Source organism: Arabidopsis lyrata (genome assembly GCF_000004255.2).
Source record: "Arabidopsis lyrata subsp. lyrata unplaced genomic scaffold ARALYscaffold_6, whole genome shotgun sequence".
NCBI classification, from domain to species: Eukaryota; Viridiplantae; Streptophyta; class Magnoliopsida; order Brassicales; family Brassicaceae; genus Arabidopsis; species Arabidopsis lyrata.
The window spans coordinates 21,118,451-21,138,631 of record NW_003302550.1 but is presented as its reverse complement, the minus strand read 5'-3'; the positions used below and the strand labels follow the sequence as shown (position 1 = coordinate 21,138,631).

The 20,181-nt window shown below is 33.4% G+C and overlaps 5 protein-coding genes across 5 annotated transcripts; all 5 read right to left on the bottom strand.

Annotated features, from left to right (window-relative positions):
- Positions 1-662: 662 nt before the first annotated feature.
- On the bottom strand, positions 663-1,822 carry LOC9308653 (putative defensin-like protein 202). The gene is made up of 2 exons (XM_002872538.2): positions 1,527-1,822; positions 663-1,424 (listed from the first exon to the last, which is right to left on the bottom strand). Exons 1-2 carry the CDS (start codon positions 1,591-1,593, stop codon positions 1,255-1,257), a joined length of 237 nt encoding a protein of 78 aa, XP_002872584.1. The 5' UTR covers positions 1,594-1,822; the 3' UTR covers positions 663-1,254.
- A 679-nt stretch (positions 1,823-2,501) lies between these two features.
- Positions 2,502-4,685, bottom strand: LOC9308652 (zinc finger protein 761). The gene has a single exon (XM_021020552.1). The coding sequence runs from the start codon at positions 4,662-4,664 to the stop codon at positions 2,679-2,681; it is 1,986 nt and encodes a 661-aa protein (XP_020876211.1). The 5' UTR covers positions 4,665-4,685; the 3' UTR covers positions 2,502-2,678.
- A 2,088-nt stretch (positions 4,686-6,773) lies between these two features.
- LOC9308651 (beta-adaptin-like protein B) lies at positions 6,774-11,760 on the bottom strand. Its single transcript, XM_021022168.1, has 15 exons — positions 11,598-11,760; positions 11,086-11,283; positions 10,888-11,001; positions 10,513-10,763; positions 10,024-10,159; positions 9,705-9,884; positions 9,515-9,607; positions 9,217-9,428; positions 9,067-9,130; positions 8,791-8,970; positions 8,603-8,695; positions 8,058-8,449; positions 7,750-7,939; positions 7,469-7,672; positions 6,774-7,285 (listed from the first exon to the last, which is right to left on the bottom strand). Exons 1-15 carry the CDS (start codon positions 11,682-11,684, stop codon positions 6,986-6,988), a joined length of 2,694 nt encoding a protein of 897 aa, XP_020877827.1. The 5' UTR covers positions 11,685-11,760; the 3' UTR covers positions 6,774-6,985.
- A 2,540-nt stretch (positions 11,761-14,300) lies between these two features.
- On the bottom strand, positions 14,301-15,160 carry LOC9308650 (probable E3 ubiquitin-protein ligase RHA1A). Its single transcript, XM_002872535.2, has one exon. The coding sequence runs from the start codon at positions 14,943-14,945 to the stop codon at positions 14,466-14,468; it is 480 nt and encodes a 159-aa protein (XP_002872581.1). The 5' UTR covers positions 14,946-15,160; the 3' UTR covers positions 14,301-14,465.
- A 4,235-nt stretch (positions 15,161-19,395) lies between these two features.
- On the bottom strand, positions 19,396-20,152 carry LOC9308648 (E3 ubiquitin-protein ligase RHA1B). The gene has a single exon (XM_002872533.2). The coding sequence runs from the start codon at positions 19,983-19,985 to the stop codon at positions 19,512-19,514; it is 474 nt and encodes a 157-aa protein (XP_002872579.1). The 5' UTR covers positions 19,986-20,152; the 3' UTR covers positions 19,396-19,511.
- Positions 20,153-20,181: the final 29 nt, after the last annotated feature.

The following is a 20,181-nucleotide window of genomic DNA, read 5'->3' as shown; positions in this document are numbered from 1 at the left end:
TAAGATCAAATAAAAGTGAAATAAGAATCATATATATATGTTTAGATTAGGTAGAGAGGTTTTAGGAAATTAGTGCAAATTTGTTATATTAGCATTAAATCATCATATTTGATTTCTTTATCTATAAAAATCGTGGAGAATATACCATAAATAAAGCGTTTAAATATAGTAATTAGTTGAGAAAGTATATATATTTTAGATTTTATTAATTATTTTCGTTTTTTAATTTTGCCAAAATTTAAGGAAAGATCCGATTGAAGATTTCCGGGTCAAAATTAAACAAATTTGACCCGATTTGGATACCCCAAAAACTGCTGCAAAAATGTATAGTAGATGTTATATTAGAAACTAACTCATAGTGTCGACATAATTGTTGCAATCCTAAAATAAATTTTTATAAACTAATGAAGTTGACTATCCGTTATTATCATATTAAAAAGTGTCTAGAATTCGTGCTTAGTATATAAATTTTCATTTAAAACAAGGAAAAACAAAATATTAGAGTTGATTATCTTACAGTCAGTACATGATGATTAAAAAATTTCTGGTTGTTAAATTCTAAGAAACGTAATAAGAAAAGCAGGCAACACATTTATGACGACATTATATGGTCTAAAAGGAAAAAGAAAGAGTAATTAATAACAAAAATTTGTGAGCATCGCGTTTAATTCCTTTTGCTACACAACACTCTCTTGCTCGTTCTCTGGTTTGGCTTTCACGAGTAATTAGCTAATGGCTCGTTTTTCATGGATCATGGATGGTTCATGTTTTCATATCGAGATCGAATGAGTAGCGGACATAAATGAGTAAATGACAGTGTAGTTAATTTTGGTGCTTGTTTGTTATTTCGGATTCCACATGTATACTTGCTTGCTTCAGAAGAATATATGAAAAGACCTAATTTACGAAGTATGACATTCTATTTTTAAACGTGTTTAGAATTAGAAACAATGTACAAGAACAAGAACACTTACGTAACTAGTAAACATGATGATCAACTTATCTTTTACGATCATATTATTAATTTTGTTTTAAGTTTATTTTAAAAACACATCAAACAAAGTTTTATTAATAATATCAAAGGTACATAATTAGTGTGGAGCGTACAACATCAATTTATAAGCATCACACCAAATATAAAAAAAAACAACACACACACATGTAGTGATCAATAAAAGTGCATCATCTCCCATTAAGTACATATATGAATATGAGGCTTGTTTGTCACGTCATGTTCTGATCAAGAACAGATGCTTAGCGGCGACAATGACAATGTAATTCGGTGCTCTCTTGTTCGCATTTTCCACAAATTTGTTTCCCAAACGCTGCTTTGCAACATTCGTCGCATTTTGCAGGTTCACACGGATCCACAGGACATTCTCCTCTAAAAAGCTTACATGTTTTCCCTTCAATCTTTGGTATCTCTATATCAAAAACAATTATCAGCATTAGAGGGGAAATTATGTATATAACATTTTGATGGTATTTAGAAGATTAGAATGAAAAGACTTAATCGATTAAATTACCGGTTGAAACCAATATGAGGATGAGCAAGACGGCGGTGAAGCAAACAGAGTTTTGAATCTTTGCCATTGTATGTTGTTCTTCTTACAATTCAAAAGAGAAAATATGTTATTATAAAATGCTTCTGTTACAACATATAACTAAATTAGTATATAGTATTTATAGTAAATTCTTGTTTACTTTTTGCTAATAGAGAAGTAGAACTAAGCCTACTCGATCATTTAACTCCTTGCCACGTTCATTTTTCATGTCGACATATGTCTATGCAATTTGTTTTAAATATCTATTTTTGTGTACGGACTAGTTACGTGAATCCATAACTTTAATATCGAGTTTGCAAATTGAACCATGTTTTAGTTTTACTGAATATATAAACCTATACGATCCTATATGACTGCGTGAAAACGTTTAACTTGTTTATTTTAACTGAATAAACCTCCATGTGGAGTCACTCGAATTTTCTTTTTCTTGGACACATAAAAGTCCGATCTCAAGTTCTAGTTACAGCCTTAATTAATCAATTTTTAGATGGCACTTTGTAAATTGATTGCTTTTAACTCACATCAGTGATCAAGTCATGTACCTCGTCGTCAATCTGGTAGAAACTACTATACAAGAAGTGTAACCTCGTTCTTGAACTCGACTTCACTTAATCCTGATGATATTGCTAACCTCTTCACTGCAACATCAACTCCACTGAAAAGTGTAGCCTACAAATACAACAATACCTTGTAAACTCACCAAATTCACCTTCACCAAGCTTACTACTCTCGGAAAAAATTATGTGTTGCAGCGAGTCGTCTCTTGGTATAATAAGCAAGTATGGTTTTGAGTAGAAGCAAATGAAGCTTGTGAAAAACACACAAACGAAAGAAATAGAATAAAGCATCGTAACAACAACAAGTAGAAGAACAACGATAGTATCTACTCAAATTAAATCTATTTCTCTCTCGACATGTGACGATGGCTGTTAACTGTTAAAGAAAAATCGACTTCATTAAATGAGAACTAATACATTTTTGGGTTTTTCGAGAAACAGAATTATTGAAAGACAGATTTTAATGGCAAAACAAATTACAGAGATTGCAATATTCTTTATTTGAAAATAGATTTATAAATATTTAAGTACCGAAGTAAGAAAATAGAGAATGTTTTCATAGTTCTAAACGATCTAGGCAGTATAAAGAGCAAATGTATTGACCTCCTGAGATTCCAAGCATCTTCAAGACGATAGGGTACATGCAATGCGACTCACACACCCTGCAAAATGGACGAGACATACTACTATTGAGCACCACCTCCAATGATATGTTGTCAAGCTCAAGCTTTATTGTGCTTCTTGGCATGAGCCCTGCAAAGTCTCCCAGCACGCACTTTGTATGCAAACTAGCTCGGTGATCTTTACACGTGTAGAACCATGTACTTGGACTCGTTTCTTTCTCACAAATGTCACACCAGTATATGCCACTTGCCTTTTCGCCATAGCATAGTGAGAGAGGATGATCGTCTACTCTATGCTTTACCACTTGTGGTAAAGTGGCGCAATTGAAGCATAAGTGAAATTCACAACCACTTTCAATGCACGTAAGCGCATGAGATACCCTATTGTCGCAACCGTTGCAAAATTTTTTTCCCACTAATGGAATGTAATATAAGGGATGATGGGGATGGCTTGGATGGACAAAAGGCTCTGAAACTGAACCGCACAGAACATCTAACTCCGTCTCCCCACACTTGTACTTGAAACCATTAGATACTCTGTAACAAGCGTCACACCAGCAGGTATTGTCCACGCTTGTAACTAAAGTAAGCCGGTCATTGTGTAGCACATGCCACTTCTTTTTAGGATAGTTAGCACAACTTTGGTGAAGCATGAAATCACAATCGATACAGCCATAGAAGGATTGAAGATAAATGGGTTGGGTACAAGCGCTGCAATGCTTGTTTTCCTCCCAGAAAAGACCGTTAACGTGAAATCTCAGGTAATGCTCTTTGTGGCTGAAATGTTGTATTGTGTTGTCATCTATTACCACATATGGCTCTATATCTTCTGTCTCTTCAGGAACTCCTTCGAGCTCTTTCCCGTTCCACACATCCTTTCTAGTAGCACATTTTGAATGAACGACATAGTGTGGACACTTCTGACAAGAATACCCGCCCCAAGTCCAATCCACCTTCTGGCGACAAACTCCACACACAGAATTGACAACACCAAGAACAGAAGTGCGAGAAACACGGTGATCATGCCGATTGACGTTTATGAGGCGTGGAAGGGTAAGACACTCTTGATGTATCATGAAATCACAATGAACACATATGTAAGGGTTTCGATCTCCAGTCAACCCGCAAGCATTACATGTAAAAGAATCAATTCTTGGGCGCAAGATGAGTTGGTGATCGTGAACTTTCAAATCCATAACAGATTGTGGTGGTGGGTTTAAAACACAACGCATATCCAAGCTGAAGTTACAAGCAGAACAATGATAAAACAATTTATCATAAATAATATATCTTGAGCAAAGACGACATTTTCCATCAGAATATTGGGGTACGTCACCTGTGTGGAGCTTAAGAGGGTGTAAAGGGTGGTAAGTGTGGTTTACCTCTGACAGGTGTTTTGCCTCCGGCGGATTCCATACGCACTCGATATGGAAGGCTAAATCACATTCATGACATTTGTAAGGAAACCCATACCCAAACTTCCCACATTTAGCATCACAGTCGAACTTGATCTCCTCCTTGAGAAGGGTGAGCTTGTGCTGATGCGTCTCGGACATGTCAATAAAATCTGGCGGTGGGTACTTTGCACAGTATAGATCCACTTGGAAGTCACAGATCTCACAACGATAGCATAGATTCACGATGCCCATGACATCACGTACATCACATACATCACATCTAAACTCTAGTTTACTTTGAAGAAGCTTCAGAGTGTGAATGGAGTGGAGTGGGTGTTCGATATATTCCGTGGACTCGTCTACACATTTCTTGTGAACAAAGAAGTCACAGATTTTGCAGTAATAGCCATCACTGATAGCAAGGAAGTGTCCACAACAATGACCTTTCCGCAGATCATTCCAAGGCATCATAAGATGCTCGTGGATCAACGGTAGTGACACTCCCTCACCCTCAGATTCCATGGTCGTCTACAACAAGATTGAAAAGAAGAAGAAGAAGAAGAAGAAAAAGACGAAGAAGAAGAAGAAGAAGAAGAAGAAGAAGAAGAAGAAAAAGGTAAATCTGAGATCTCAAAACTTTGCTCCTTTCAAGTCTATTTCTCGCTCTAATCAAAAGTCAATGTATACTCTCAAAGATGCTCTGACAAAACTTGGTGGTCATCCAATAACAATTATATTAATTTTTATGGTTTAAGAGTTGAATAACTAAACTAAGGACAGATATTAACTAAAACTATCATTAGAAAAACAATTTTAAAAGTCACTAGAGCCGTTGATAAAAACAAAGAGACAGGAGGACCCATATATAATAAATTAATATTAGTACATGGAAGAGCGTTCCATTGACAATTTTTTAATAGGCATATCTATAAGTATGCTGACCTGCAAATTTCTATGAAGATAAAACAATCCCAAGTTGACTAAAAAAAAAAAAGAATCCCTCAAGATGCACTTCGATGACCTTGTCCCCATTGCACGGAGACCAGTAGCTGATGTAATTTTGTCCTTATAAGTAGACTTCACTTTCACAATTGTTGTAACATGTTAACTATCTACGATTTTCTACATTAGCTAATTATGTGTATGTGTTGGTTAAACAATTTTAAAAGTCACTAGAGCCGTTGATAAAAACAAAGAGACAAGGACCCATAATAAATTAAGAATAGCTAGTACATGGGTCCATAATCAAAGACTCAGTTCTGTTATTACATTAGCTAATTAAGTGTATGTGTTTGTTAAGTTTTGAATTTTGCATTTGTTCCTTCATGTCGAATCACTTTTGTTGGTGTCAATCAGTATCCATTCCACGTTCAAAGTTAGATTCCACTGTAACAGTTGGTCTAACAGCTTAAGCAAGTATCAGCTTTTGCATTAGCTTATTATTACCTCTTACTAATGAAATGTTTCTGGTCTTACCTCTGTATTCATTTTGTGTATGATTGATGCAACTGCTTTCTCAGTACAAAACATTCTCTATGGTACAAAGTAATTTATTCTATCACGATTCACAATTGTTGTAACATGTTAACTATGTACCAGTTTTTACATTAGCTAATTACATGTATATGTTGGTTAGGTTTTGAATTTTGCATTTGTTCCTTCACGTCAAATTTGGTGTCAATCAGTATCCATTTCCACTTTCACAGTTAGATTCCACTGTTACAGTTTGTCTAATCAGTATCAGCTTTTTCATTAGCTTATTATTACACCTTACTGGTGAAATTCTTCTGATCTTACCTCTGTTTTGATTTTGTGTATGATTGATGCAACTGCTTTCTCAGTACAATGATGGTCTAATCTCTGTTCACTTTTCCAAGTGAAGATAAAAAAAATATCTCCTTTTCTTAAGTTGAAAAATGAAAGAGATGGGAGGATTTCTGAAATCAAAAAGGGTTTGAAAGAGTTTCAAGGGTCTTACTTGAGACATGCATGCAAAGAATTGAACTCCTTGCGTTTTGTTCACCTGAAAAGTACAGAAAGAAGAGGTTTAAGTTCGAGATTGCTCAAGAACACATAAAGAAAAGAAGAAGCTTTAAGATAGAGATATTGCTTTTGTGTTTCAGGTTACCTATGCTTTGAGTAACGACATCATTATTCAGATGGCTTCGATTATCTCGGGCGGAATTTACTGAGAACTGTTGGAAGCATCCATTGAATATGACGACGAGATTCAAGCTTTTCATAAGGATTCTGTCGTAAAGCCTTACTCGCTAAAAGGTTGTTACATCTATCATCTTCCTTCTTCGTAACCAATTTCACTCTGATGCAAACTGTGGCTAGCATATCCTGAAAGAAACTCCAAATTGCACACCTCATGACAAAACACATGCTTCCAGTATCAATTCTGATTTGTTTTTCACAATCCAGATTACCAAATATTAAGTACGAGAAAAAAAAATCAAGAATTGCTACCAGAAGTGTATCTATCACTAAGAAGAAATGTTTGAAAGTTTTGGCCTTGTCCAGCAATAGCATCATCAATGCTCCAATGTAGTTAGATCACTGATTTTCCATTGGTGATCTGGTCCTTTGATGGTGTTTAATCTTCCCTATTGGTACAGAAACAAGTAATTCCCGGGAAGAAAAAAAAAAAGTGGTTCGAATACAAGAATTAGAAGAAAATAGTGAGCATTACAAAAAGGTGCAATCGGAAGTAACACAAACATGAGATTTATTACATACACTAAACTCAGAGGAAGAAAAAAAGGTGGGAAATAACAAAACAACAAAGAATCTGAAACCTTGCAGGTCTGGTTTTAGCCTTTTGACAACAATGTTAATCATCAAGCCTTGAAGAGAAGCTCCAAAGCTTCGAAGAAGACAGGTGCAATCTCGGGAGTGGGAGTTTTCACTGCGCATTTGAGACCTGGTTGGCCCACCATTGCAGTGAGCTCGATCAAAAACAGAACATCTCGTGGATCTTTTGCTGATAAGTAGATCACGTCTTGGTTCCCGTTCTTGCGTTTTGCTATGAAGAACATGTTGAATGCTGTGAGCAAATCAATAGTCGATTCAACGCTTGTGATGGTGATCCCGGGGAAGTCTTTCTGGACTTCATTCGAGTCCGGTAACGACCTCCATGTCTGATGAAAAAACAAACTTAAACTTAAACTCTGAGAAAAGATTAAGATATATCCAAATGAATACCCAAACTGTATAAATCTATCTCTAACAGATTTGTTTTTACAGTCGTCACTATTTTTCCTAAACCCGAACCAATACGAACAGTCCTAATTTTAAGGAAGTTTGGTACAATGCTATGTTACCTCAAGGAAGGTTCCACGTTCCATTCTACCATCTTCACCGAAAAGAGCATGAAGTAAAATTTTATCGGTGAAGTACCAAACAGGCTGCTGATTGTTTTTGACAGCAACTTGTAATAGCGAGCTTGGAGGCCCAGCAGACATGTTCTGGAACAAGACCATAGGTAGCATTGTCCTGGCAGACGTTCCAGGTTGCAAAGGCGGAATCTGAAACAGTACAAACATGGATATCGGTTTCAAAGATTGGGAATTTCAGACATAAAAGTAAATTCAGGTAGTGTTACCTGAAGAGGTCCAGCAGCTGCAAGGCCAAATGTGTTCTTGTTGAACTGAATCATGAAACCATCAAGTACCGTCTGCGAGTTGTTCTCGAAGAGCATACTGTAGAATACGTGTCCATCTTTTCGGGATAATTGAGCGCTTATCTGCAGACCTTGACCACTTGAAGCTGGCACGACAACGGGCAAAGGAGGACTGCGATCGAGTTCATAAGATTCGATGAGCTTCAATATGAACTAGGCAACCAAAATTGATCTAATCTAATAAACTAGTCCCTGCAATAGAAAGTTTCATTATTCAAGACATAACTCACCCAGATGGAGTTATGGGTTCATCAAGCGGGACAATAGCGGCATTATCCAATCCCATCAGGTCACCTAGCAGATCGGGTACAGGAGCTGGGACCGCTGCTGCTGGTTGTCTTCCGGCAGGCTGTGGGATATTACCTGTGGTGGCTGGAGGGGAAGCTGCACTATCAACCGGATTACTAGATGAGTATCCTGCTTCGCTTCCTTCCGCAAAATCCTCGTCTTCTGTTTTCTGAACTGTGGTTTTCAAGCGGGTAACAAAAGCTTCTGGGGGTTTGTGGTAGACAGAGGACAAGGTCGAAATATTTGTAAGCAGCTCATCAAGAAGTGATGGGTCTAGCTGGTTTGAGTCGTCAGTAATCACGGGCTTTTCAGCTAAAACAACATCCTTAGCGGCCTAATGAAGAGAAATGATGAGTTCAGCAAAATAAATCTCAAGAGAAACCTCAACTGATGAAAAATTCTTGTTGCTTAAATAACCAATTCTGAATGTATCCATTCTCGACTGGCTGATTACTAGAAAGCTATAAGAAATCAAGGTAACACACACCTCCGGATCAGTAGATAAAAGACGCCAGTATATGTATGCACGATCTCTGAGATCAGGATTATCCGTCTCCACAGTAGCGTTATTCAAGACAACCTGAAAACATCAGGTGTAACGGAAAACATGCCTGTCATCACATACATGCACATGAATCGATCATAAAACAGTGGTGAGCAAGGAAAAGGCCGAACCTGAATCATTTGTTGAGGGCCTTCAGTTGGCTTCTTCAGGAATAGCTTAACAGTAGCAGTTAGAAGCTGCAACTGGACCTGTGCTGGTTCCTCAGGAAAACTCTCCAGGAAGCTTTCAAGAAGCTCATCCGCATTGTCAATTCTTTCAGCATATTCACCAATGATCCATATCATAGATGCCTTTCAAGTTACCAATAGATACAGAATTCAGTGCTTTAATATTGAATGAAGATGGTAAATTTCAATTTTTCAAATCAAAGCAAGAAAGTTCAATACCTTAGCTTCTGGTTCATCCAAAGTGTCTAAACTCTCACAGAGTGTTGCAATTATGGACTCATATCTGTATGAAAATTTGAATAGCATAACTAAAATTAAAGAAGAATTTCAAGATGACATTTTAACAGTGATTGAGAAATGTCAACTTACGTGTTTGGATATCTTCTGAAGATATCTTTGATGACAATAATGGCCTCCTGGACAACATAATTTACTTTGATCTTGATCAACTCAAGCAAAACACTGATGCACCGTTCAGCTGCTCTCTCTAGTTTGATAGCACATCGGCCTATCGCGCGAACAGCCTTTCTAACAAAATCAACGTCTACTTCCGTGGCATACTCTTTGAATTCCAGAAGAACCTAGAGTAGCATTTTTAAAAAATCATAAAGATATGCACCAAAAATAATCAAGACACACAGCAGATGGTAAAGTTCAGTGAGGATACCTGGTCTATGTTTCTGTCAGAGGCAAGTTTAATCATAATCTCCAACTTCTCCATCTTAACATAAATCGGGTCGTTATACTTGCAGAAGAAAACCTAAAACAAAAAGAGTATCACTTTCAACATAATCAATAAATGCAAGGTTACATCGGTTGCTTATTCTGAGGATCTATGAGGCCCAGGTCATGCTAACCTTAATTTCATGGGCAAGGATAGTGGGTCGTTTTTGCACAATAAGATTAATGTTACGAAGTGCAACATATTGTATCTCAGGTTCGGCAGAAAGCAATGTAACAAGGGGTGGAGCCATCTTCTTGCAAAGATTTCGAATCACGTCTGTACTAGTGATAAGTTCCATTTGTTGAAGGATCATCTGTAAAGAAATCATTAAAAATAAAACAGAAGTGGGAACGCATTAGAAAATATGCAAAGGTGCAGGTGAACTTACAAGCAAGTTTGACGAGCTACCAGTTAGAAGTAGAGAGGAAAACAGTCAAATGAAAGTCGCTCACCTTAACAGCTGAAAGCACAACAGCGCAGTTGGCATGCTGTAACCTTGGCGTGACTCTCTCAACAATATTTTCAGCTTCACGGGGATCAGCTGCTTTATACCTCGATAAAGCATCTAATATAAAAACTTGACCCCACCTGCGATGATCATAGTCAGTATCAAAAGTGAAGCGAACAAAAGCTTATCCAGTACTCATTTTCCCAAAATTCAAAACAGTGGGTCGTTATCTACAGATAGAACCTTCAATAACAAAAAAACAAACCACACAGCTGTTTGAGAATAGACAGGAAGACAAAGCATAAACAAACTGAGGCCATATGAAATCTAGTAAGCCATTTCATTACCCACCAACATTCCACATTCCAAATCTTTAGGTCAATACTCTTCAAGTTCTTAGACAAGGAAAGCTTACGATGACTGACCATAGATAGACAATGCTAAACAGAATGCAGTGGAACTACGGAAATGGAAATAAGGAGAGGACACTTACTCAGTGCATTCATTTAGAGCGGTAAGGAGCTTTGTAAGGGTTGTACTATTGATCTCAAATATGGGGCTAGTACTATTCTCTTGAATCTCTGCAAGGGCTGCGACAGCATTGGCAACAACCATCGGATTGTTATCTGATATCAAATCCTTCAAGGCTTCAAGGAAACCCCTGTCCTCAACCAATTCAGCATTTATGTCAAAAAGCTTAGCGACGCAAATAGCCGCTGTCTTCCGGACATATGGATCATCATCCTAAAGACAAAAATATGAACAGGATAGTGAAAAGATAGACTAGTCAAGATGAAACAGATTCTTGAGGGCAATAAATATGTTTGATATCAGATTCCAATGAAGACGTAACATTAGAAACTCAAACCTTTAGACACTTTTGAAGAGGATCACATAGATATTCTGTGATTTTATCAACACGAATGCAGCCCATTGTCCGCACAGCCAAAGCTCGAATCAGTGGATTTGGATCCTGTGAATCCTGCAGAATACAAACCAACAATTTTGTAATGAATCACTGGAGGCATTCGACACGTGTTTTTCGTTTGAGCTGCTTGAGTGTTACCTTTACAAAAGTATTTACTGCAAGAATAGCAAGATCTGGCTGACTTTTCGCATAATTAATGAGATACAAGTAAACAAGCTTCTTCAACTCCAAATTTTCCGTTTGCATACAATTGACAACATCAGTGAAAAGTGATGAAACATCCTTCCCAACAGTCATCGCCGCAATAACCTTCTTAACTGCATCTTTTCTCTTATCCTATGAAACAAAAAGCATCATTCCTTCTTAAATCATTAACATAGGCTCTTCGTTTGCAAAGAGAACACATCCAAACATTAGCCATTCTCAAAAACCTACCAATTTCTCTCCATTTCTAACGAAATCACGAAACCAATTCCAATAAAACAGCAACAAACATCACCAATTGAAAATTCAAAATCCAGAACTACACAGATCTACCAAAAATTTAGAACAACTAAATCACAAGGAAGAAAAAGATCATCGACCGAGAGATCGTGGATTTTAAAATGGCGGATCACAGATCCACAAGAGTGAGATTAAGAAAAAAGAACCTTATACTGGGAATTAAGCTCTTCCTTGAGCTCAGGGATCTCTCCCTTCTTCGTCGTCGAGAAGTATTTCGAATCGTGACCACTCATTTCTCCGACCTGACAACGATTTTTCTTCTCTGAGATTTTGTGTGTGAGAAAGAGACGCTGACGGAGAAATGGTGGAGCGGAAGACGCCGGTGAGTGGTGACGATTTTCTTGACTAACGGGCCAATTGTTTAATGGGCTCTTTAATAAAATTTAGCCGATTGTTTAATGGGCTCTCTTAGCCCATTTATGAAAATTTCTAAAGTGTGGCTTTGAAAATTAGTAAAAAATTGATTTTCATATTTTCTAATTGATCCCTGAACTTTGTGAGTTAATCCAAAGCAAGTGGATTATTTCTTTTTTTTTTTGGTAAGAAGCAAGTGGATTAATTAGAAATAAGAAATAGTTTATTAAAGCTTTATTAAGTGCAAAGAAAAAGTAAAAGAGAGAAAGATTAATTTTATAAATAAAAAAAAACTAAATTAAATAATTCTTAGATTGAAAAATAGTGAAAGGAGAGTTGCTTAAAGTAGTAATTTTCTAGATTACAATCATTATTCACATAATAAGTATATTTATACTAATTTACTTGCAAAAAAGTTCGAAACACATTGGTTTTATTGACATTTCATTAGGTTTATTGGTATTACATATTCCATATCATTTGCAGTATAAATAATTTCTTACCAGAATTGACTTGATTTACTATTGATTTTGTAAAAACAAATGGATAGGCTTGCCTTGGCAGAAACATGAATAGTTAGACATATATTTTAATTAATATTATCGAATGAGAGGTTTTAACAAGTCGTGCATATTATGACATGAACCTTCCCTGAATCATCGTAGTATTGAAAACTTCATTGTCGTTACTCATTGGTAGACTAATTAGGAAAGGAAAAAAAATCAAAAGGGTACACTTGACTTGACTGTTCAACTTTCAATGGTGGCGTCAGCCACTACTTCAAATGTATGTAGACGATATTTGATGTATTCGTGGATCCACGATTTTGTGACAAACTTTTTACCTAACAACCTTTGGAATATTCAATTAAAAAGAGATATTAAGATTCTTTGGAATATAGTTTAGTAGTAAGTATATATTAGTTACCTATCATTTTCAAATGATATACATAGTAGGAGTAGGACATGGCACATTATTCGTTTCTGTATCAGTTTGATTCTATTCAAAAAAAAATGTGAGTAGTTGAGTACACATAATAACTCAAAACACATCAGATATTAACATACGGTAAATGTTTTTATTAGAGCAAGACACAAATAACAACAGTAAAAAGGTGGAATATCCCGCTTTGATCCATATTTTCCATGTACATATATTATATGACATTTTTTTATGAACTTATATTTTTTGACAAATTTATATGACAAATTCATAGTATTTATATGCATTTTGTGTAATTATGAAGTACATAAAAATAATTTAAATATATGATAAAAATATTCAACTGATAAATATGATTATGAAAGATATAAAAATTTATAATGGAGTTTTAAATGAAATGTCTTCGAAATCCCCTATATATTAATAGAGAAACATTTTTTTAAAAAAACCTTACCATCATGTGTTATTAACAAGATTGTCATGCTAATGTGTAGATCTCACAATGATTTGACTTCTATTTAGATAATTACCAAGATTTATTAGACTATTTACAGAATTTGTCATTAGTCTCATACATTGATATATCCCATTAATAATTAAAAACATACACTTTTTGTTTATCTTATAATACTATATTTTTATATTTATATTTTTCTTTATATACATTTATATAAATTTTCTTTAGCGGATGGGTAAACAATCTTTTTATTTATATTTATGTTTATATTTAAATGATAAAATATATACATTTGGTTCAAGAATTTCGAATTCAAAACTACAAAATCTTTACATCTTTCATAAATTTTTTACTTAAATAAATAAGATAATCTCCTTTCTATATATGTTACGAATACAAATCTTATTTTTTGGAGGAGTTCTAAATTTTCGAAGAAAAACATTATAACGACATTTGTATATAAACCAAAATTTGGCCACATTATAACCATTTCGTAAATAATTCATTCATAATCTAAGAATCTTAGATTTGGAACACTACAAAATCTTAGCTTGGAAACTATCAAATCTCATCTTTGCTAAATTTTGGATTTCTTATACTTATTAAAAAAAAAAAAAAAATTATCCTACAAAATCTCGAAATCTTTTAAACATACGGAAAAACATATTGCCATAAATGGTAACATTTCGTCAATACTTTTTTATCACGTTGAAGCTTTATTCAAAGTTCAAATATTTCACGGGTAAAATATATTCTTATATGAAATAGTCTCAAATTTGAATAAAACAAAAAAAAATTGTAACATGTTTCGTTTTACACAAACGGATCTTGGATTCCGGATAATAATTTTACTTGAATCACTTCATCCTGCATATCGTGCGGGTTGTTATCTAGTTGTTGTATTATTTTTTTAACATAACAAACATCGCTTTTTTCTAAAGGCTTAATGTGATAGAGACGAAACTGATCATAGATACTGATTGTTTTTTCAAATCTAAGAAAAAATAAGAGTCTGGATTCCTAACATTATCAATAACCCATAATTGATGTGTTTTTCATTTTCAAAAAAAATTCTAATAAGAAAAATGTATTAAAATTTAAATTAGAATGACTCGGTATATTGATCAGAATATCAGATGATATAATATAGACAGTCTTCTTTAACAAAAAGAAGATTAGTACTATATACTAATAATATACATAAGAGTTATACTTGAAATTATACAACAAACATCCTGCCGACAAAATTTGGAACCACCAATTAGTTGGAACTTTCCACTTCACCATTAAACCAATCTGAACCAGAACCCCAATCACACTGCGTGTACTTTTCTTCCGGTAAGAACCGGTTCCGACAAATTGGACACTTCATCTTGTTGAAGTCAACGATCCAACGGTCTAAACAACGTTGGTGAAACACGTGTCCACACTTCGGTAGCTGTCTAATCTTATCGTTGGAGTCAAAATCGGATAAACAAATCGTGCAGCAATCTTCTGGATCGGTCAAGAGATCGGAGAACCGAACCACCGGGATTAACTCGTTGGCAAGACTCGCTGACGTGGAGAGACCGTGTCGGGCCGGGTCAGGTCGAGAGGTCTCGTGGTGGTCAAGAAAACTAGGTAGACCAATGTAAGGACAAAGAGTGTCGACGATGTCTCTAAAGAAACCGATGACGTAAAGTATCTTTACTATGTACCCTGGAATCTGAAGCTCCTTGATGAAATCTTCTTGAAGACCCATGAGTGAGATAAAGATAGAGAAGAGAGATGAAGATTGAGATGTGGAACTGTAGAGACAAGTATAAGTGTGTATTATATAAGGTGAGATTTAGTAATTTGTGTTTGAAGTATAATAATAATTCAATCTGGCTGCTGAAGATAAGTATAAGCCAAATTGATCAACAATGGTGGTGGGTCTTATTGAGTGTATAATATAAAAAATACTTTGCTTGGTGTTATATTTATATACTTTTTAAAAAAGTGGTGATATAAGTGTCTTCTTTAATACTTTAATTAGATCATTGATCCGCACGTACGTGCCGGGTTTCATATTTTAAAAAATTTCTAACAAACTTTAATTCAATATAGATTATTTTGTTGTTTTTATGATATATATTTTAATGTATTAGATCTGGATCCACGTACGTGTAGAAATATTTTTATAAAAATTGTTATATATAGATTTTAAAAATATAAAATATTTTGTTGTGTTAGTGAACTTCCTAATAGTATAAATATTATAAAGTTAGAGTAATGAACAAAAATTCAGTTGTGTTAATGCATAATTATATTTTAAGCTCGGGACTAATTTAGTTACAAAAGTTTAATGGTGTTACATTTTTATTTTCTTAACTAATCAAAACAGTTCTAACAGTTTGATTACATATGTTAAATAGGATATGAATTCGGTTTTAGTTTGGATTATTTCATGTATATTAGCTAAGCGTAACTATTCTGGAGCAGGAAACATATCCCATCCGGTATATATAATAAATTATTTGTCCTATAATCTGTCACGTATACGTAAAATAAAAATATTACGGTCTCATATCTGTCATAAATAGAGTATGTGTAACTAAAAACGTATGTACAGGGTTATGTGTGTAAACAAATTTATTTTATATAGTTCTCATAACCCGAACTCATACCATTTGGATATTTAGTTTGATTTTTAATATATGTTCCTCTCCCATCTCGTCTCGTAATATCTATTTCCATTTTATTCCATTAAATTATGTTCCAAATTCTTGTTTGCTTACCTTTAAATACTATACAATATTACAATATATACTGTGAGTTTTGCGGATTAATATGTATGATGTTAAAGTTACAAATATATTTTAACAAATATATTAATGTTTCTACCTAAATTTTGCACATTTTTCTTTTCATTGTTTAATCATAATTAATTCGATTTTTTAGACTAAAATTAAAATTTGACATACATCTAAAAAGGGATATGCTATTGATGCATAATTTGTTTTGAATGCAAAATATATAATTAGTTCACATTATTTCGAAAACTGTGTGCAATATGTTATAGATTTGTTTAAGGAAGATCCGGTTGAGAAGTAAAAAAACAAAACACAAAATATTTCGAAATTAATATGTACAATCTATTATTTAGATATTTCCGAAACTTGCTCTAAACGAATGTCATAATGATAATTACTTTAAATTTATCATTATTTGAGTTTATTTCATAGTAAATATAAATATTTTTTAATATATAATATCGTTTTTTTAGAAATTGTGAAATAAAATTTTGTTTTATATTTCAAAATTTGTGAAAATATTATAACAACTGAGTCTTAAATATTTGTATTTAATTTTCTTACGAAATTGAAATTCAATCTTAAAATCTTCCATCGATAAATTTTTTTAAAAGATAATGTTTTTATTTTGAATTAAAATGGTATTATTTTTTTTTTAGAATAGTTTATTAGGATTGGTTAACAACTTTTTAGAAAAAAAATTAAATTTTTGTCCATAATTAATAAGAGAGAGAAAGTGAATTTAATTTTTTGGAAAGTAATAATTACTTTAAAGAATTTTGTTATTTTTTATTTAAATATATTATTTTGTCATTACTTTTGTATCTTTGATTAATTTATTTAAAAATAAAAACTAATGGCATTTTTGTAATACTTTACACTTTATAAGATTAGTTATGTTTGAGTGCTTCCCAATTAATAGTATAGATAGTCCCCGACAAAAAAAAAAGACAAAAAAAAAATAAAGTTCTTTAATATTTTGTAGAATTTTAATATCTAGGTACTAGCCTATGGTATTACACAAGATAATATATTTTTGAAGTAATGTTAATTAATTAATAAAAGAGTTGCGGTTTAGTATTGTAAACTATATAGAAATGTGTATTTATTTTTATTTTCAATTATAAAATTTGTTAGGCTAATATTCTATGTATAGTAGTATATTGATAATTCCAAATTTGATAATTTTATTCAACAAAAAAAAAAAGTTCTTTGATATAATAATGTAGAATTTTAATATCATAATGATGGATTTATTGGGATCTTGACATTAAAAGTCAAGGATTCAAGAGTAGATCGGTATTATATGAACATGATCTTGAAGATTTTAATCAATAGAAATGATATACATAGTAGGAGTAGGAAATGACACATTGTAGGAGTAGGAAATTACATATTATGTGTTAAACTCGATTGTTTAGGTATTCATATTTGATTCTATTCAAAAAAAGATATGAATATATGTTTAAAAACTGAAATAGCAAAACAGAGCAAATACTAAATATGTTGCATGTTTTCTATAGAGCAAAACACAAATAACAACAGTAAAATGGTCAAATATTCGCTTTATCCATATTTTCTATATATATATTATATTAGTTATATGACAAATTTATAGTAATTATACATTTTTTAAAATTATAAACATTAGAAAGAATTTAAATATGATGAACAGGTTCATTTGATGTTACAAAGATTTAGTTTCAAACCCGATTTCCCTCACATACAGGGGTAAACTCGTATTGATTTTAATTAAATAGTTAAAAAGATGAAAATCACGGAATGTGTGTCTTTTGTTAGGAAACTCAAGAAAAATGTCTTATTATGTTACTCACCCTATAAAATATAATTATGAAAGATATGAAGATTTATAATAGAGTTTATCAAATGTCTTCTAAAATACATCAAATACCAATTTATGATTATAGGATAAATTTATGAGTCAATTAGGTGCATACCTATTTTAAAAAAAGAATTAACTGTATGTCATTGACATTTCTTTCTTTTTTTTTCATGACCATAGAAAGAAAGAGAATTAAAAAGCTGACTAAATTGCCTATACACCAAAAAAGAAGGTTTTATGTTCTTCATAATTGATTTTGGTCTCTAAAACTAAAGAGGTTGCTTTTTGTTTCTCAAATTCGTATTAAATGTTAGTTGGTGGTCATTGGATAATGATAAATCTGTGGAGGTGGTGATGAATTGTGGCAGTTTGGACCGAAAGTGGTTGGTGATTGAAGATTACGATAGTTTTGATGGAGGTAGTTGTGGTAGATTGTGTGTTGGCGATGAAAGAGACGAGGGTGATGAAAATAGAGAATATGCTGGCAGCGGTGGAGATGATGGGAAAGAATGTATATATGTTGGCAATGGCGACGATGATGCTCCATCGGACCGTCTCTCCATGTTGACAACGATGAAATTTCAAACTCTATGAGATTGAGTTTCAGGATTATAGAGATTAGTGAATGCATTCTTATCGAAAAAATCAAACTAATTTAAAGAAATCAAATAATTGTTTTTTAAGATTCACCTAATTTTAATAATCTCGGATTTTTGTAAAAGAAAAAACATACGGTGGGAGAGAGAAAAACAAAGTTGTATGTGATATAGATGACTAGGGTATTTTTGTTTATTCCTAAGCATTTTCAACTCTTTCAATATTACACTAGTGTCATCTATCATTTGACTCCAAAACGGTCAAAATCAACCTTAACTATTTCCATACGGCTTTTTTCAAGCCAAACTCTGACCCCTGTTTTTATTAACCAGAATCCACAATATTTTCAAATAAGAAACATCAACTATGTAAATGTTAGCCAATTTCAATATATACCCATTATTAAATCATGTAACAAGCCTGAATTATGTAACCCTTAGTCAATTGAATAAAAAGAATGATTCGGATACGAAAATAAAAAAAATGATTCGGAAACGAAAAGAACAAATAATTACGACTTAAAAATTCTAATCGACATTAACAAATACAAAAAAAATTATGTTGAAATTGGCTAACGGTTACATAATTCAGGTTTGTTATTTAAAAATATTGTGGGTTCGGGTTGATAAATGAAGGGAGTTAGAGTTTGGATTGAAAAAAACACGCATAAAAAAAGTTAGGGTTGATTTTAGCTGTTTTCCTCATTGGACTTAATTGTTTTCAATTTCGTTGGTACGAGATGCAATTACTTTAAATTTATTTGAATAAAACAGGTTACAAATTAGACGTGACAGAAACGAAACTAATTTTTTTCAATATAATAGGACTCTGTATTACTAACTTAAATCGATATACCATAAATTTGATGTGTTTTGATTTTCTATAAAAGAAAAGCAAATTAAAATTTGAATCAGAATTCCGTATATTGATGGGATGATATTTAATATATACAGATTATTCTTTAACAAAAATATGGATTGATGCTATTATTAAAATATAAATATGATTGATGCTAATATACATATAATTACATAATGTTATACTTGAATTATACAGTAAAAAAATGTTGCCGTGAAAAAAAGTAAAACCATCATTAGTTGGTACTCTCCACTTCATCTCTGAACCAATCTGAAGAACCCCAATCAAACGGCGTGGGCTTTTCTTCCGGTAAGAACCGGTTCCGACAAATCGGACACGTCATCTTGTTGCAGTCAACGATCCAACGATCTAAGCAACGATGGTGGAACACGTGTCCACAGTTTGGTAGCTGTCTAATCATATCGTCGGAGTTAAAATCGGATAAACAAACCGTACAACAATCTTCCGGATCGGTCAAGAGATCCGAGAACCGAACCACTGGGATTAACTCGTTGGCAAGACTCGCTGACGTGGAGAGAGCGTGATGGGTCGGGTCGGGTCGATAGGTCTCGTGGTGGTCAAGAAAACTAGGTAGACCGATGTAAGGAAAAAGAGCATCGACCATGTCTCTGAAGAAACCGATGACGTAAAGTGTTTTAAGTACGTACTCTGGAATCTGAAGCTCCTTGAAATCTGTTGGAAGACCCATGATGATGAGTGTGAGAGAAAGATAGAGAAGAGAGCTAGCTAGAGAGAGATGTAGAATTTTACAGACTCCTATTATTTTGAAAAAAATGGTGAGAGTTTGAAAAGTATAAAGAGTGAGATTTATAATTGTGTGTGGAGTAATAATAATTGAATCCGCCGGCTGAAGATAAGTATAAAATTAGTCAATTTGATCAACA

Bases quoted from the DNA above. Each gene is read 5' to 3' on its own strand.
- LOC9308648 (XM_002872533.2), bottom strand. From the start codon at position 19,985: ATGGGTCTTCCAACAGATTTCAAGGAGCTTCAGATTCCAGAGTACGTA.
- LOC9308651 (XM_021022168.1), bottom strand. From the start codon at position 11,684: ATGAGTGGTCACGATTCGAAATACTTCTCGACGACGAAGAAGGGAGAG. The intron at 10,160-10,512 runs GTAAGTGTCCTC...TGATCATCGCAG, and splicing joins GCTCTAAATGAATGCACTGA to GTGGGGTCAAGTTTTTATAT. The intron at 9,131-9,216 runs GTAAGTTGACAT...ATTTTCATACAG, and splicing joins TTCAGAAGATATCCAAACAC to ATATGAGTCCATAATTGCAA.
- LOC9308650 (XM_002872535.2), bottom strand. From the start codon at position 14,945: ATGGGTCTTCAAGAAGATTTCATCAAGGAGCTTCAGATTCCAGGGTAC.
- LOC9308653 (XM_002872538.2), bottom strand. From the start codon at position 1,593: ATGGCAAAGATTCAAAACTCTGTTTGCTTCACCGCCGTCTTGCTCATC. The intron at 1,425-1,526 runs GTAATTTAATCG...TTTTTGATATAG, and splicing joins CCTCATATTGGTTTCAACCG to AGATACCAAAGATTGAAGGG.
- LOC9308652 (XM_021020552.1), bottom strand. From the start codon at position 4,664: ATGGAATCTGAGGGTGAGGGAGTGTCACTACCGTTGATCCACGAGCAT.